This window comes from Berkeleyomyces rouxiae, assembly GCF_048999995.1.
Source record: "Berkeleyomyces rouxiae strain 22BRR77 chromosome Unknown BrBRR77_ptg000001l, whole genome shotgun sequence".
NCBI lineage: Eukaryota > Fungi > Ascomycota > Sordariomycetes > Microascales > Ceratocystidaceae > Berkeleyomyces > Berkeleyomyces rouxiae.
Window position 1 is genome coordinate 3,151,518 of NW_027396491.1, and position 17,548 is coordinate 3,169,065.

Here is a 17,548-nt window from a genome sequence, read left to right on the forward strand (position 1 = left end):
GGAGATCAAGCCGAAAGTGCACTGGTCGTAGCAAAAGAATCAGTCTCAGGCTGTGTTGGGCGGCAATGATATTGCGTCCACCTACGCAGATGGCGTGGAAGCTTCGTTGGTGATGTTGAGAGGTCGACGCCACGGTCTGACGCCACACAAGCTTAGAGGGTGTGGTTGTGGAACATGTGGAGCATGTGGAACAAGGGTCCGGGAGTTGTTGGCGTTGAAGTGGGGGTGGGGACGAGGCAAAAAAAAATTAAAAGAAAAGAAAACACGTGCTCCTGTGGCTAATTATCTTTGTGACTTGGCCTGCCCCGCCTTGCTTGTGCGCTGTTGAGATTTGTGGTAACTATGCTTGTTCTCCTTTCTTTTGTCTTTTTGACTTGGATAATTGTTGGATTGTCTTGGATGGTCTTGCCAACACGACGCTAAGTGTAACCAAGACCAGGATGGCCAGGACCTCAGGGGCACGAGAGATCGTCGAGGCGTGGCCTCTGGGCGGGCGCTCTCGAGAATCTAGACCAGCCAGACAGAAGACGAAGCACAGGGAGGGAGGGAGCAATTAAAGCCTGGGAATATTGGACAGATGTGGGCGAAGCTTGGACGGGTGCAGCACAAATCGACAGTCCTACTCCCAGTAGTTGGTTAAAGCCGCTTGATGTTCTATGTCTATGGCGTGGAAATGAGCCACAGACTAGCCAATTAGTTACAGAATTATGGCCGACACCACCTGGGCAGAACCTCACGTAAAGAGCCTGAAAACACATCAGTACAATGGTCGTTGGTCCATAAATACAGTGGCTCAGCGCGTCGCTGTCTCGTACCCTAAGACAACCTAGACCCAACCCTCTTTTTTTTTCCTGCCTGTCCAGAGAGCACGGAAAAAAAAATATCAAACGCTCAAAATCCCTTTTAAATTCTTTTTTTTTTCTCTTTCCATCTTTCGCTCCAGCAGCAGCTTTTGCACACCAAACCATCCACAAACAACCGCAATCATGGGTATGAAGCTGTCCCCGGAGCCACGATTTCCCTCCAATGCCTTGAAGACGCTTTCCGCGGCTTCTCGACCATGCCATTTTTATCTCGGAGTTTTGTTGTATTTTTTCCCCCGGTTTTCTGCGCAGGCGGCATTTGAGTGAGACGATGCATTTTTTTTTCCCTCCCGCCCACGTCTTGCTGCTGTCGACGATGGCTCATCATGGGCCCTCGCCCCCTCCCCCGCTCTCTCGGCCGGTCTCGCACTATTTGTGTCTTCGCTTTGGCGGGCTGACTGCCTGTGTCATCGGCTCCGGATCCCGATTACCGCTGTTTTTTTTGGCCCACTCGTGATAAGGCATATCGACATATCGACGACGACCCCTTCGACGATGACTCTTCTGTGGCGCCGCGACTGCCCGAAATCCACCCGACAACCTCCTCGTAGCCCCCCGGCGGGGAAGTCAACTCGGTTGCCTGTCTCGGAATCCCATGCCTATCAGGGGTGGTCCGACCTTCCCCCAGAAGAGGGGCCGCTCCCTGTCCCCCCAGAAACACTACCACCGCTATGCCAAGAACACACGCCATTGCCATGACACATGCAAGACCACGAGACTTGAGCCGAGGGACACGTCTGATTAAGCGACTACACGAGCGTGTTGCCGGAAAAAAAGGGAGAGCCGCCTGCTCAAGATGCCAAATTGGGAAATATTGCAACGGAATTCCAGATGGAGACGTCATACGCAGTCGTTGCTTGATACCTGTTGTCTTCTGGCTACCGGGCAGCCAAGTCTCTGCCTGTGTTCGCCTCATATTGTTGAGCCACTGAGTGTACGGTATGCTAACATGTTCTTTCTCTAGCGCCCAAAAAGAAGGAGCAGACCAAAATGTCGCTGGGCGACTTCATGAACGACAGTGGTCAGTACTTGCTATGGCAAGAGTCGCCGAGCTGCCTGCAATCATGTTCCGTGGCTGCTCGCTATGCCGCTCATTGATGCGTGGCTTGCTCGCGTGATTCTCCTAGATTCCCATGGAACCTGCCCTGCTAACAATATGCACAGCCTACGGTGGCTCGTGGGCCGATGATGTCGAGGATGACATTAGTACGTTGAAACAATCCGATCATCTACAGCCGACGAACAGTATAACTGACATGTCTCCTAGTGACCGGAACCCAGGCCTTGCCCATGCCTGAGCGTCGCGCCTACGGCGGCAGCTCCGGCTACGGCAACAGCGGTGGCTACAACTCATATGGCGGTGGCGGTGGTGACCGCTACGAGCGCAGTATGTACCCGTGTTCTTTTGGCGAGTTGCCAAGTCAAAAAGTCCTAATCTAACTGCTCTGTAACTTGTTTCTAGACTATGCTCCTCGCAACCTCGGACCTCAGGAGATCCCCGACAAGCCTCCTTACACTGCCCACCTGGGCAATCTCAGCTACGACGTCACGGCTGAGACCGTCACCGAGTTCTTCCAGCCTAACGAGATTGTTTCCGTCCGCATTATTGAGGACCGCGAGAACATGCGCCCCAAGGGCTTTGCCTATGCCGAGTTCAAGACCCCTGAAGGTCTGAAGGCCGCTTTAGAACTGGACTCCACTAACTTCCAGGGCCGCTCTATTCGTGTCAAGATTGCTGATCCACGTATGTTAAATTTTCTGCTCTGTCAAGATTAAGGTTTCACCCCTGCTAATCGTGACAATGTAGCCCGCGACCGCCCCGAGGGCCACAGCTCCGGCCGTGACCTGGACTGGACCCGCAAGGGTCCTCTGGCTGACCTGCCCGGCAGTGGCAACCGTGGCAACCGTGAGTTCAACAACAACCGCGAGTTCTCTGAGCGCCGTGCTCCCCGCGAGCCTACCGAGGACCGTGGTATCCGCGAGCTGGGTACCTGGGAGCGCAAGGGCCCCCTTTCGCCCGTTGCCCGCGAAGACCCCGCCCGCGAGGGCAGCCGCCCCCCCTTCAACAACAACAACTCTGGTGAGCGCAGCGAGTCTCTCCGTGGTAACAACCGCCGCGAAGGTGCTAGCTGGGGCGAGGGTGGTCGCCAGCAGGGCGAGCAGGGCGAGGGCACTCGCCCTCCCCGCCCCGAGCGCGTGCCCACTGCCGCTGAGCGTGATAACCAGTGGCGTAGCAACATGCGGCCCGATGGTGCTGCTGAGGCTCCCGCTTCTCCGGCCACTGCTGCCCCTACCCGCCCCACGCTGAAGCTGCAGAAGCGCACGGCTGTTGAGACTTCGGAAATAGCTCCCTCTCCCGTTGTCGGTAACTCCAAGGCCAACCCCTTCGGTGCTGCTCGCCCCATTGATACCACTGCCCGCGAGCGGGAAGTTGAGGAGAGACGTCAGAAGGAGAAGAAGGAGGCAGAGGAAAAGGCCAAGGAGGCTAAGGAAGCTAAGGAGGCTCAGGAAGCTGCCGATAAGGCTGCCGCTGAGAAGGCTGCCGCCGAGAAGGCCGCGGCTGAGGCCAAGGCTGCTGCCGAGAAGGCTGCCGAGCCTTCCTCGATTGTCACTGCCGATAAGTCGTACGCCAAGGCCAACACTTCCTCTACTGGCCCTGCTGACATCAAGTCATCGGGACCCCGCCCCCGCGAGCAGCAGCCTCGTGAGCAGAAGCCGTCACGCGCGGCCGAGAGCGGCAACTGGCGGTCTTCGGGCGCCCGTGGCGGAGGCCCGACCGGCCTTCGCCGTGGCGATGTGCGCGGACCCCGTGGTGGTCGCCAGGACGGCGGCGGCGGCGGCGGCCGTGGTGGCCGCGGTGACTATCGTCACGGCGGTAACCGCGGCGAAAACCACCGCGACATCCGCGAGCAGCACTCTGTGTCTTCGACGCCGGTGACTGCGTCGGCGCCCGAGGCTGGCTCGCCGGCTCCTACTACCGGTGCCGATGCCCCTGCCGCTGGCGATGCCCCTGCCGCGGCTGCCCCTGTCGAGGATGATGGCTGGACCACGGTCTCTGTGCCCCGCGGCAAGCGTAACGGCCGGGCCGTAGCGTAAAGAGCGAATTGTGCAGGATGGATGGGAAAACTCTGAGTGTGGGAATGAGCAAAAGAAATACCAAAAGCCTTGAGGCCAATGTCCAGAAAACAAAAAGATGTAAAAACAAAAGCAAACAAAAGAAGCTAGCTGATGAAGACGTGATTATGAAAATGGGCAGGGCCAATGGGTGGGCATCGTGGATCTCAAGGACACGGTGCCTCGAGGACGGACGGGCCGAGGCGAAGTGATGATGATGATGATTTGCATGACTAGAGAGAAGACAGCCGAGGACGAGAGAAGGCGAAAGTCTATAGGGTGTTTCGAGATGGGGCCGAGGATCCTTTTGTTTATTTTCTTGACATGTGTAGTTTTGTTGATTCAGATTTGTGTTTTTCGTGTGTTCGTTGCTGGGTTTTACAAGTTTTATGTTGTGAGGTTGGTCTAGGAGAACAAGACAAACTAACGATGCATTTTTTTGAGCAAGGCACAGATGAACATTACCGAGTGAATAAGAAAAGAAAAAGCTATTTGGTAACAATTTACAAACAGCGCATCTATTATACAGCGTAGAATGACAAAGGAAAATAAAAATAAAAAAGAAGACAGACGATGGGAAGCCGACTGACGACCTATGGGGCACGGAGAAAGAGTTTCGTGGGCTAACATACATACAACATGTAAGAGATACTAAGACGTGGGATATCAATAACCGAGCAGCGCGAGCCGCCCAAGAAGGGAACAAAGGAAAGAAACGAGGAGGACGCCGGGGAGGTAGGGCCACAGCAGGTTGAAAGAAAATAAAAAAGAGACAAGCGCAGAAAGAAAAAGAAAAACAAAAACACAAAAACACAAAAGCAGACGACGGGCTCATGATCTCTTGACCATTCCCTTCTCCTCGGCCTCAAATTCGTCCTCGTCGTCGGCGTCCAGCTTGCCACTGACCCAAATACCCAAGGCCGTCAGCGCGCCAGCCAGGAGGAACCACGTCTCGAACCAGCGATCGACAAAGGCCAAGTGCAGCACGCCGCCGCCAAGGGCATCAGCGACGGCGCCGCGGGCCTCGTGGGGCAGCGACGAGCGCAGCATCATGGCGGCGGCGACGACGTAGACGGCGAGGATCTGCGCGAGCAGCAGCGGCAGGTTGGAGCGGGCGTGGGCCAGCAGGGCGCGCGGCGCCCAGCGCGACAGGATGTGCGCCGTCTGCAGCGCCGAGTTGGCGCTGAGCAGCAGGATGCCGCCGGACATGAGGAAGGAAAACTGCCGCGCCCACGCCGCCGTGTCCATGGCCGGGTCCCAGTGCAGCGCGACCAGGCCCAGCGCGCGGCTGATGGGGTCCGAGACGAAGCGGGCGTCGGCGGCAGCGGCGGCGGCATTGGTGCTGCGCGCTTCAAAGAGCCGGTGGGCGGCCGTCAGCGATGTGTTGGCGATGCGGTACACGCAGTACACGGCGAATAGGTAGTCGGGCACGGCGAGCACGCGGCCGAGCAGCGTGCGGGCGCGCAGGGCAGCCGCGCGCTTGGAGAGCAGCGAGGACAACTGCGAGGCGAGCGAGTGGGCCATGGTTTCGAGGCCGGCAATCTCGGTGCGCAGGCTGCGGATCTCGGCCTCGTCGGTGGACGGACCGCGGAAGGTGCCAAAGACCTTGCCGACAAGACTGGGCGAGGGGCACGAGTCGTCGGACGAGGAGACGCGCGTCTCGAGCACGGCGATGCGGTGGCGCTTGGCTGCCAGCAGCTCCGAGGTGGCGTCGAGCGCGGCCTGCTTGCGGGCGACGGCCGCCTCAGAGACGTTGGTGACGCGGCCGCGGCGGAAGGGCGAGGTGACGGAGGAGAAGAAGGTGGTCCACGGCGCGGAAACAGCAGCGAAGCCGGACAGCAGGGCCGTCAGCGCCACGCCAATGACGCCAATGCGGGCCAAGCTGGCGAGGACCAGGCCGTCGCGGGTCTTTGTTGTGGTTGAGGCGTGCGAGTGCGAGTTCAGCCAGCCGCTGCGGGCGGTCGCGGGCTCGGCGGGGGGCACGACGGCGCCGACGCTGTAAAAGGCAAACAGCCAGGCGGCCATAAGCACGGAGAAGATGATCCAGGTGCGCTTGCGCGCCTGGCCGGTCGCGGAGCTAAAGGACTGGCCGAGCAGAGCGACAACAAAGCTGCGCAGGTGCAGAGCGGGGGCGACGACGACGAGCAGCGCGACGAGCGCGGGGACGGCGACGCCCATGGCAGCGGCGCGGGCGGGCTGGGAAAAGACATCGGCCACCTCGCAGACGACCAGCACGGCGACTCCGGCAGCTAGGGCGACGGTCAGCGAGAAGACGGCGGCGCTGCCTCGCTTGACGGCCGAGCGCTTGGCGTGGTCGGCGTGGACGGCGCGCAGGCCGGCGGGCGCGTGGGACGGCAGGATGTGGTCGTCGCCGTCAATGGTGGCGGACGAGAGCGCGGGCAGCAGGCGCGCCTCGAGGAGCGGCAGCAGGCGGGTGTGGGCGGTGGCGAGGAAGACGGCGAAGATGGCGAGGATGGGGAGCAGCGACGAGAGCGGCGCCGACGGCGGGGCGGCGCTGCAGGCGTCCTTGTCGCAGGACGCAAAGAGATTGAAGAACATGACGGACTCGGGAGGTCTGGTTGTGTGTGTGTGTGGTGTATCAATTAGGTCGTCGAGGTGGGCGTCATCGAGGACGAGATGGCGAGAGCGGCGTGGCCAAGATGGACGTCGAGTAACGAAGGCGGCTGTGCACCAGAACCCAATCAGAGCAGGGCAAATAACCCGGAGCAATCAAGTCTGGGCGGGCGGGCGCGTGCTTGAAGAAAAAAATAAGGGGAAAAAAGCGCACGAAGCAACAAAATTCGAGAATATCAAAGAGCTTGAGTTATTGAATATAACATAAAAAGAAGCGAAATAAATAAGAGAGAAAATCGTGCCAAATGGCCTTACGTCAGATGAGACCCGGAAAGGAAGGAACAGAACGGTGGGCGTTGAAGTTGAAAAGTCGTGCTGAAAACGGCGATAAGGAAGGAACGCGTCAAACCAGACGCTAAGCAAGAAAAATGGAAGCTGCAAAGAATATAAAAAAGAGCGAGAGAAGGCCAAAAATTGGGGAAGAGAAGAAGAGAAAGACGTTTAACTAATTGACAAGGCAAGAACCAACTTGCAGCAACTGCTCTGCTCTCAAGAGGAAGAAGAAAAGGACAACAACAGGAGGGCAGGTGCGAAATTGGTTAAAGTGGGTAACACGTCGTACTCTTTTTATTTCCCTTTTCTTTTTCGGAATTTTCTCCGGACTTTTTTTTTTGTTGTCGTAAAATGCCAAATTAGCCCTTTTCCCGCGGCGTCTGTGCTAAAAACGTCGTTCGGGACTTGCAAGTCTTTTGTTTTTTTCTTTTTGAGGGGGGTTTGTTTCCAAACAAAGCTGGAGGGGAGGAGTCAAGGTATGGCACGCAAATGTGTGAAATTAAAGCCCTGACGAAAGAGGAATATATGCCACGATCAAGAGACGGCAAAAAAAGAGAAAAAAACTGAGCTGCCCAGAAACAGTAGCAATAATACTCAAGTTCTTAGCAAATAACTAGTGAGTACAAGCACGTTGATGGTGCGTCGATGTCGATCAATGCCTAGCAGCTCAGCTGTTGATTGGTTGGGTCTTGACTAGCAAGGACAAAGTAAATAAACAAGAAAAAGTCACAGACGTCGTATATCACGAAAGGAAAAGAAGAAGAAGAAAAACAAAGAAGAGCAACAATGAGTGTCGGGATGCGAGGACATGGCCGCTCTTTTGTTCTCAGTCATGACACATGCAGCTTTGCATCCGGCTTCGTCTTTGTCTGTCAGGTCAAGACGGGATCGACAAACCAGCACCATTCACACTTGCATTGTTTCAGCCCAGGGTTACAGGGTTACAGGGTCATGCATGGACTCGCCTCGTTGCATAGTTACGTATGTATGTATGTATGTATGTACATATGTATGTACTCCACCAGCACAACACGTAACACAACCAAGCCGACCGACGCGGCCCTTTTTCCCGGACATAACCCCACCAAGACCGTGAGTATCGTCTAGACGAGGCAGCAAACCTATTTTGATATCTGCTTCGTGTGTATAGTAAGCTTATATAAACATCTTGTGCCAGAGCGACTGAAACGACGCGCCACATGCACAGAGTGAACAAGGTAGCCATCTCGTTTCCGCGTGTTTGCCGTGCCATTTCTCTACGAGCCAAGATCAAGGTTGTCGTTTTTTTTTCTTTTTTTTTTCTTTCTTCTAGTGCTTTGAAACCAATGATGACGACAGCGACAACGTATGTATACTCCAGCTAGTTGGATGGGGCCATGCAGGGTAGACAAGCAAGGAAAAGAAAAAACAAACGAAAGAAAGAAAGAAAGAAGTGCAACATGGCAAGCTCAGGTGTGGCGCTACGAGATGTGGCGTCCATCCCCATACGAAACAAACACCCATAACTATGGCGCTGCTTGATCTCCCCTGCTGCGCCTACCACAAGCGTCACATGAAGCCCGAGTTGTGACATTTTCGCATAACTCTGACCGTCTGGAATCGTCGTAACTATAGCTAGTTACCACACATCTTTCAACCTACGTCATTCTACTTGCCCCTCTCTTCCCTCCCCCCTCTTCCCTCTTCCCGCTTTCCATCTACCCGCCGCATGTCCCTGGTCCTCCCCCTCCTCACTACAACCCCTCCTCCGCTTTGCACGAGAGATATCTACTTGCCCTTCTACTGCTACCACTGCTCCATTTCCGCCCTTGTCTTTTCTTTTTCTCTTTTCTCGTTCATCCTGTAGAGTTGGTTCTATGAAGAGGGATTAAATAGACATGTGCCCTGATAACTGTTGCCGTAGACTGCCCGTGTTGTAATTGACCCAGAGTGCATGTGTGTGTACAGAACCCTGTCGTTGACCTCGCCACTTCACAAACACAAATCTCACATCATTGCCTTTCTTGACATACAAAAGTCAGACCATCACTTCACTTAAAGGGTATATTTATCAACTAGTTATCACTTCTGTGAAGCCATCCGGCATCAAACAACAAACAAGCAAAAAAACAACGCGCTCTGGGAATATCATAAAGTGCCCGTCCTGTCGGATATTTCTTAGTTTGTGAATAAACCCAAAAAAAACAGTCGGGAAATGAACACAACATCTCAAATTAGCAAAACGCATCCGAGATACAAAACATTGTCCCGCGAAAGACTGGCTCTATAGTTGGTTAAAGAAAACGGAATATAAAACAAAACGCCATGGGAGGGGAGAGAGAGCACATCGTGTGTAAACAATAAAAGCAAAAAAACAAGATGCCACTGGGGCTGGACGGCTGCCTTGAAGCCTGAGTAGACAAAGAAAAGTTGTTGAAGCAAACGAGCTCTCCAGTCTTGGTACAGTGAACCCTCAACAGAGCTTTGCTTCACGCTTCCAAACTTTACTCGTCGTCGTCCGACCACGTCGTTTTTTTAAGCGCTGCAGCCTCGCCAACTTCCATGCGATGGAGTTTCTCGCGATTCTGTATTTGAGCGGGTGCTGGGCGCGACGTGTCCATTTCAGAGTCGGCACCCTCACTGTCGTCCTCTTCGCTCGTCTGCACACTTATGGGGTTCAGCCGAGACTGTGCTGGTGCGGATTCAGGCGTAGAAGCCTGGCTGGTCTTGAATGACCCATTGCTTAGACTTGACGGCAGGGAGGTACCAGAGGCAGATCCAGGCCGACTGTTGGCTGCCGAGGCTCGACCATGCAGGACCACATTCGGGTCAATGCCCTTAATCAAGGGGTCAAACGAGGCCGGCAAGCCAAGAGCACGAGCAACGTGGTGAGCTTCTTCGTCTGCCGTATTAGAGGTTTCCATGAGCTTCTCCATTTCGTTCAAGTCCATGTCGATTTCATGGACGCCACCCATGGACTCGAGCATGCCGCGGTAGCTGCGCCTGGTGACATCGTTATTACGCTTCACTTTCTTCTTAATACGCTTGTCCTTTGGCCTAACTACCACGACGGGAACAGGTGAGTATTGCAGGCAGTACTTGGAGAAGCTGTTTCTGGAGTTCCATACTCCTTGGATACCTTGAGCAGCTTTGCCCTTAGTTCCAACAACCAGCATTCCGGGCTGATGTACTTCAATCTGCGTAGAAATAGTCGTTAGTACTGTTTCCTAGCGGCAAATTGTTGACCGGCTTCACATCTACTTACCAACCCTCGGAATGTCTGAGTGAGCTTTCCAAAAGAATATTCCAGTACCATGTGTATGCCCTTGTTGTGGACATTCTGAGACTCGGCCCAGGCCAAAAGCTCCTTGGCTTCTTTTCGATAAGCCTCTTCAGAGGAGGGCTTCACGTCCTTCTCGTTGACCCTTACACATACAACCATGTCACCATCTTCAACCATGGAGTCCAACAACCAGGAAAGAGCATCTTGAGAGTATTCGTGATCGTCGAGGCCGACCATAAACGTTCGAGAAAGTTTGTGAAGGCGATACGCCTTGTGGCGGGTCTGAAGTGTGATACCGATAGTGTTGTTCTTTGTTGTTTCAAGGGAGTCGAGATTTCCAAAAGCAACGTGGGATTGAAATCTGGGTGCGGCACACACCGGTGTGGTTAGTTGAGTCATGATTTCGACGGATTGGTATAGAGCGTCGATTTGACAGAAAAAAAAGAGCCTTGTTGTAGATGGCAAGACAAAATATGAGGGGAAGTAAAAGTGGCGTGGTGATGGCGGGAGCAATGAGGGCGACGGTAACAAGAAGAGCAAAGACGTGCAGATGCCAGGGAATATATGGCAAATAAAGCACAGAGGCGAGAGCAGACAGGAACTCCAATCGCAATCAAGGAGGCAAAATCGAACGACAGGACTCTGGCGGTGGGTGAAATTGGCGCTCCGTGGAGGAAAAGAGTGCGTAGAGGCCCGTGATCAAGCAGCTTGAACGAAAGCAAAGAAAAAAAAAGTGCCCCAGTAAAATCAAATTGAGGCACTCCCCGTTGCGGTGTATGGCGAGTCCGAAAAGAGAGAAATAAAAAAAAGACAGAGGGGGAAATGTGCTAGGGAGGGGGAGGAGCGAAACAAAAGAGTTTCCAAGACCAAAAAAAAAGTCCGTAAAGAACAATCAAGCGAAGGAAAATTAAGTTGAAGCTTTTTTCCTTCACTAAAGAAAAAAAGTTTCAAGTCAAGGCGATAAAAAGCTTCCTTTCGCGAGAAAAGAAAGCGCCTCCCGACCACACCACATGTTGTAAACTGTGGGGCAACTGGCTCCTTGGGATTCTGTAGTGCTGGGATAGGGTGGGTGGCTAGACTAGGGCCGGATCGAAGCGCACCTCCGACTGAGTGCCACGTTTTTCCTTCTCAACACGAAGCATTCTGGCATTGCATGCCGAGTTGAGAATAACAAGCTTTCGTCTGGAAAGAACCAAGAGAGGCAAGCCACGGCCAAAGCGAAATCGGGGCACATTCGCTCAGGTTAAACCGAGTCGGAAGAGGATCGCTCTCGGCTACAACGCCTGGCCATGGGCGGCTCCCGGTCTTTGTTTCAGTGGAGGATTTCTTGATTGCTGCGCTGCTAGTCACAAGTCTGTCACTTTACATGTGCAGCTTCCTTTCCAATGTCTCCCTAATTGGTGTCTTTTCCCTTGCATCATGGGGATGCAGGATATGCTTCTGTAGAGCGACTTATACAAATGGTGGCAAGCAAAGTTGTCTGCCAATTGATATGTTTTGATAAGAAGCTGACAGCCACTCAACAATACTATTGTCGATATAAAAAGGACCCAGATTTTGCTGTGCCCTTGGGTGAAGGTTGAGCGTTCAAAAATTACCAGTATCCTCACTCGAGGCTTAGGCAATGGCATTGCATTTTTTAATTTACAACTCAGATATTCTTTTTGATGCGGAGCGGGCATACGGATCGGGGAGATGCAAGCTTTAATTTTTCTTACCTAGTAGGCGGAGGAGAAGCATCCCGGATGCGCTCAAGGTCCGACTTTTTCGTCTTGGTGTCTGATGAAGTCGAATTTCGACTAGGGATGGCTGTTGGTGGGATGATGGTAATGCTGGAATGTCTTCTGTGGCATGACTCTGGTCTGATGTTTGCCAGAGAGTACGAGCGGTTGGCGCCAGCATAAGCTCTAGAGTCAAACGGAACAGTCTTTGACCGGCCTTTCACCCAGAATGGATATTCCACGTCGCTAATTCTGCCGGAGGGGACATCAGGAGCTGAAGAAACCAGATGAATCGGAACAGGTTCTTCAAAGGTCCGCGGCTGCTGAAGATACGAGGTAGTGGGGTGAAATGGATCATTAAAGGTAACGGCCCGCGATATATTAGACTCGTGGGTCTTTAAATGCGGAGGAGGCCCTGAAGACATTGCTTGGACAGACATAGTGAGGAGGCAATTCAACCAAGTCGAGATATTGAAATGAGGTAAGAGTGTATATGCCGAACTCAGAAGAACGAAAAGGTAAGAAAAGACGACAAGTGTCAGGATATGGCCAAAACAGCGACGATTTATATATATAAATATACAAAGGCGCAGTTCCAACTGGACCCCAAGTCTTCCCAAGGCTTGGAAAGATGGGATGTGTGTTGACTTGAGAGTTTCGGGTGCCAAGACACACCACTGGCAATGCGGGTGAGATGCGAGAAGCTGCAGAAGAAATATACAAGTATGCAGCAGTATCAGTGTCTCCTACGCATGGATAGGCACGGACATGTGATGCAAATCCAACTGCAGAGAAAGAAAATAGGCCAAAGTGGCGAATCAAGAGGCTGAGAGGCTAAGAAGCAAGTAGACTAGCCTGGAGGGCAGTGAGGCTTGGTAGGGGTAACGCCAAAAAAGGATACCAAACTACCGGCTACCCCAAGGTCGAGATGGCGATAATAAGGCGAGCCAAGACTAGGCAATTGAGTCGAGTCCAAATCTCGGGCGGGTATGGCGCGGCAGGCTCTGTGGGAATGGCGACGCCCGTTGTTAGCTCGAGCTAAGAAATTTGCAGTTGAAATAGAAGCAGTTATCAGTAGGGAGAGGGAGACGGAGAAAGAGAGATGGAGGATTGATGAGCAGGAGTAGGGGTCAGAAAGCCAAGGCCAAGAAATCAAGAAGCCAATAAGCCAGAACAGAGCAGAGCAGAGCCGAGAAGAACAAGGGAGCGACCGACAAGAAAAGTCTTGGGGCGCGATGTGCGCTGGTCTTTAAATCATTAAACGAGCCGAGTGGCACCCCCCTTGGGCTTGGCAAACACACGCCAGCAGAGACATGGCAAGACGAGCAGAAGATGGTGGCTACAGAATCAAAAGAGAGTCCCAGTAGCGCAGTGCTTGTGTTTCATTTGTGTGCGACGGAACAAGCAAAGGGCGATGTGGTCGATCCAGCTACTTACACAGAAGCAGACAGCATGTAGGTCTGAGTTTTGGCGCAGCCATCCAATTAGGATTGGCGGGCTGCATGCCGCATTCTTTGGACGTAATGCAGGAAGGATGAGACGTCCGCGGGAGGCGAGGAGGGAGGAGGGGCGGGGGGAGGGGGCGATTAGGGTTGGAAGGGGAAATAAAGTAATTCTAACGATGTCGAGTATTGAGATTGAGGGCAACGAAGCCGCTGAAGATGTCGGTGACAAGGTTGTCAAGAAAGCGAAAGCAGCGGGGGGAAACGGCGGAGAAGAAAGACGGGGTCAGGGCCGGATGGATGGTGACGTGGTTGGGTTGGAAGGGGCAAACGGCTCTCTGTTTGTTGTGGCTGGCTGGCTGGATGCCTTCCTTGCCTTCTATGCCCCCCATCGTCGAAGACCAAGGCAAGCACGACATTGCCAACAAAAAACCGCACAAAGAGCTGTTGCTCTTGTTGTCTCTGCTGCCGATCTACTTGAGCACCGCATATGCCTTGCTTCTTTCTTCTGTACGGTGCTCCTGCCGCCTCTGTATGGATGGATGTGCTCATGGATGGATGTACAGCCCCAGAAAAAGGCAACTTACACCACTTCCACTGCAAGCAGTTTTCGGTCACTGCTCTTTTTGAGACTCATTCCTTCCTTTCTTCTTTGGAACAGGCAAGTTCCTGGTTCATCCTGTTGGCAGTGCAAAATTACTCTTTCCTGCTGTCATGTACCGAGAGGTCTTAGCTCGAGTCCATGCAACATGAAAAGCAGGAGGCAGGAACCAGGAGGCGGGAAGCAGGAAGCAACACCAATGTCCTCATGGGGTTCTTGCTCTGAAGCTACGGCCGCCGCCCCGAGAAGCCGTCGAGATTTGGCTTGTGAAGTAGGCGGCAGCCTGTAATAACCCTAGCCCTAACCCTCACCCAACGACACGCCATATGTCTGGTGCAAAAAAGTCTCGTAGATGGAGGCACTTTGGTGTATAGATATTTAAGATATTTATCGGATCCGATGGTCTAGATCGTGGGCTCGAGGAAAGTCCTTATCCTTTTGAGTTCCCCCTCTCTCCTCTCCGAGTGCTTTTATTTAGCTTCAGGGCATCATCGTAGGCCAAGATCCGGCACAGCCTGCTGGAAACCCCGCATTGCAGGCCAACCCGAGAGTGAAGTTTGAGACACAGGAAAAGCAAAAGCAGAGAAGCGCCAAAATACAGAACACAAGTAAACAGAGATGACGGCAAAAGTCGGTCTACAGGTAGCCATTGTCGTCATAGATAGAAGGCCCCTCCCCTCATCCAGCGCATCTAGCCGTAGAATGTGCCAAGACAAAGGGGCTTATTGGGCTGGCACCAACGGCGCAGCAACAAGAAGCAGGACTGGGTGTACTCGTGCTGGAAGTACTCGCCGGCTAGTATTACATGCTCAAGAGCAAATGGGCCTCTGTTCTGTCCCGCCCGATGCTTATCTCGCCTTGTGTGCGTGCATCAGCCTTGGCTAAGATATCTAGACAGCCGCCGGTGCTTGCTATCGTTCCAAGTAGTCAGTCAAGTCCGTTCCCCTTTTGATCAGACGGGCCAGCACAGGTTGAGCAATAGATAAGCAGACGTCGACACGCTATACAACGGGAGCTCATTGTCTTTTCCTGGCCAACAGCTTTCTTGGCACATCCATGACATGACGTATGTGTGTATGTGCGTATGTATCTGTATCAGGCCCTTCTCCTTCTCCTTTTTCCTGAGTTGGGCCCAAACTCACGGCTGGCAATTCATTGCAAAACACATTGACAAGCTACTCCCTCCTTTTGTGCTTGTTTGAGCTGCAAGGACAGAGAAATAGTGTGTTTTGTGACGGCCGCTGCATTGGAGGCCTTCCAGTCGCCCTGATTCTTGGCATTGACTCCAGCCATAATGGACTAGGCCGATCTAGGCCTATGGTTGTGTCTCTGGCCCAGTCCAAGTCCAAGTCCAAGTCCAGGTTGAACGCATGCATACTGGAAGTATACATTTTCCCCAGTAACTAACTACCTATATATGCACTTGGACAAGGATTCGTCTTGGTGCCTGTTTCCTTTGGGGGCTAGAGCCGATCGCTTCCATGATAGTCCGAGGAAGAAGTCCAAAGTCTCAGCATGTGTAACTCCACGAGGTTGCTGTGTATGTGCACTTGACTTGCAAGTAGTTAGTCACAACCATGTCTATGTCTGTCTCCCTTGCCGTGCCTTGAACTCTCAATGAGAATCCGCCGTTATGCCTGCAGACCACGTGCCCACACCAGCTGCAGCAACGCATGCAGCGATTGCGCTGTCTGCTCCAATCTCGACCTTCTCGCCCTTCCCAGGACCCTCCCTATCTCGCTGACTCTAAGCACATGCATAGCACGGCTATATGTTGTAACTATTTTTTACCTTGGCTGGAATCTTTGCCTGGTTCACATCGGCTTTGCTTCCGCAAGCCAAGCCAGGTCAGGCTCGTGTCTCTTTTTCCCAGCGTACTCGCTCACGTCACTTGATCCCTGCTCTCCCTCGCCGACTCAACGCAAGCCCAGGTCCACTTTCAACACACGATAAACCCACATCCACCGTTCGTAACCTCCAGCACAACCTATGCCAAGACTTCTGGCCAGCCAGTCAGCCAGGGAAACCAAAGAAACCCACCAGCCCCAAGGACCGAGGACGACCATGTGTCTTCACCGCGTAGCCACAGCAGACTTATTTGTGGAGAGGGGGGGGGGGGGGGGGGGCATGGTCTTTGTTTTCTCCTTTGGGACTTGAGTCACCGCTCTGGTTTCTTTCATCCCCATGCTTAGCAAACACAAGATTGTTGTGTCTTCGGGTCTTGGGGCAGGCCATCTCGTGCCCCTCTCTGTCTTATCTTGCCCTCTCTTGCACGCCTAGGGAAATAATACGGCTGTTTATGCTTGTATGGAATGCATGCATACCAATCTGACTGGCCTTTATACAGGTTTAAATACAGCCTGCAAATGGGTGAAGCCAAGATGCATGTAGGCCGAGTACGTAACGGATTCAGCTCTGTTTCCTGGATCCGAGGAGTCATTCATCCACGGGCTGCCCAACTGCATCCATCAAGGGCGGGATGGCATTTTAAATGCAACCCAAGCAAAATGTCACGACATGTCAGCCTGAGAAGCAAGAAAAACAGCAGGAGACCAAAGGAAAAAACAACAAGACACTGTTGAGATATAGTAGCTATGCAAAATTTTGGCAAGACGGCCGGCGCTTAAAGTGGAGTCTAAGCCCCGGTCATAAACCCGCCCGAAGAACGGACTAATGTGGGGCTCCGGGCCTTACACCAAGAAATACATCTCTCAAAAAGCTCTTCTACACAACATGACAAGAAGCTACGGCATTTGGCCGCTCGAAGATTGCCATCAAGGCAGCTTCCAGCTTCCATCGCCGTCACATCCCTTCTTTGGAAGTTCCTTCCACCTCGGAAATCTTGGCATAGGACCCCCCTTCCCTTCTCTCCCTGCCCCTTCCTGTCTTTCTTTGTCTGTATGCCAAGTCTTTCCACCCGAGTCTCGTTCTTCGTTTTCCCCGTCAGAGACCTAAAAAACCAAAATGCCAAGATCTTGTATACAGGACCACGCTGCAACATCATTCTTAGGGGTTTCTTTTTTTGCTTTTTTTTTTCTTTGTGGAAGGGTGTGTTTGTGTGTTTGTGTGTTTTCAGCTTCCGGCTTCTATGTTTGTCTTGGCGGTCTTTTTTTGCGTGTGTGTGTATGTGGTCAAAATGTCAATCACGTGCTAAAGACACACCAAAACTGCTGGAACAGCCTATTCTTTTACTAAATCGCCTCATGTCACATTGCTTTGGCTTCACATGCATTCGAGTTGTAGTTATGGCGCCATGTAAAAACGTAGAAACAAGAAGAAAAGAAGAAAAAAAAGATTCAACCCACTTTCCTAATATCAGAAAAATAGCACAAAAAGACTCCTCGACGCCCTTAGTTGCGTAAAGCTAAACAAAACCAGACTTTTTCTCTTCCCATTCTCACGCCCCCCCTCTTCCTTTCATTATGTGCCATGTGTTTGGCTCAATCTCTCCATATTGTTATCCATAGAAAGGCTTGATCGCACACAACGTCCTCAAGGCTCGCCAGGGTCCCGCCATCGAGACCACAAAACAAAGTATACGAGCAACAAAGAAGATGGGAGGAAGAGCGGGGAGGAAAAAAAACAAAGATAGGAACAGCAGAAAGGAACCAACCGAAGATGGAGAGACTTGGATGAGC

The 17,548-nt window shown here is 52.7% G+C and overlaps 4 protein-coding genes across 4 annotated transcripts; 1 reads left to right on the forward strand and 3 right to left on the reverse strand.

Annotated features, from left to right (window-relative positions):
* Positions 1-1,853: 1,853 nt before the first annotated feature.
* BROUX77_000908 (uncharacterized protein) lies at positions 1,854-3,959 on the forward strand (the record flags this gene model as incomplete). Its single annotated transcript, XM_073753564.1, has 5 exons — positions 1,854-1,884; positions 2,028-2,069; positions 2,131-2,250; positions 2,326-2,607; positions 2,671-3,959. 5 exons carry the CDS (start codon positions 1,854-1,856, stop codon positions 3,957-3,959), a joined length of 1,764 nt encoding a protein of 587 aa, XP_073609143.1.
* An 849-nt stretch (positions 3,960-4,808) lies between these two features.
* Positions 4,809-6,536, reverse strand: BROUX77_000909 (uncharacterized protein; the record flags this gene model as incomplete). Its single annotated transcript, XM_073753565.1, has 1 exon — positions 4,809-6,536. The coding sequence occupies one exon, from the start codon at positions 6,534-6,536 to the stop codon at positions 4,809-4,811; it is 1,728 nt and encodes a 575-aa protein (XP_073609144.1).
* Positions 6,537-9,367: 2,831 nt separating this feature from the next.
* On the reverse strand, positions 9,368-10,545 carry BROUX77_000910 (uncharacterized protein; the record flags this gene model as incomplete). Its single annotated transcript, XM_073753567.1, has 2 exons — positions 9,368-10,060; positions 10,129-10,545. 2 exons carry the CDS (start codon positions 10,543-10,545, stop codon positions 9,368-9,370), a joined length of 1,110 nt encoding a protein of 369 aa, XP_073609145.1.
* Positions 10,546-11,860: 1,315 nt separating this feature from the next.
* Positions 11,861-12,307, reverse strand: BROUX77_000911 (uncharacterized protein; the record flags this gene model as incomplete). The annotated part of the gene is made up of 1 exon (XM_073753568.1): positions 11,861-12,307. The coding sequence occupies one exon, from the start codon at positions 12,305-12,307 to the stop codon at positions 11,861-11,863; it is 447 nt and encodes a 148-aa protein (XP_073609146.1).
* Positions 12,308-17,548: the final 5,241 nt, after the last annotated feature.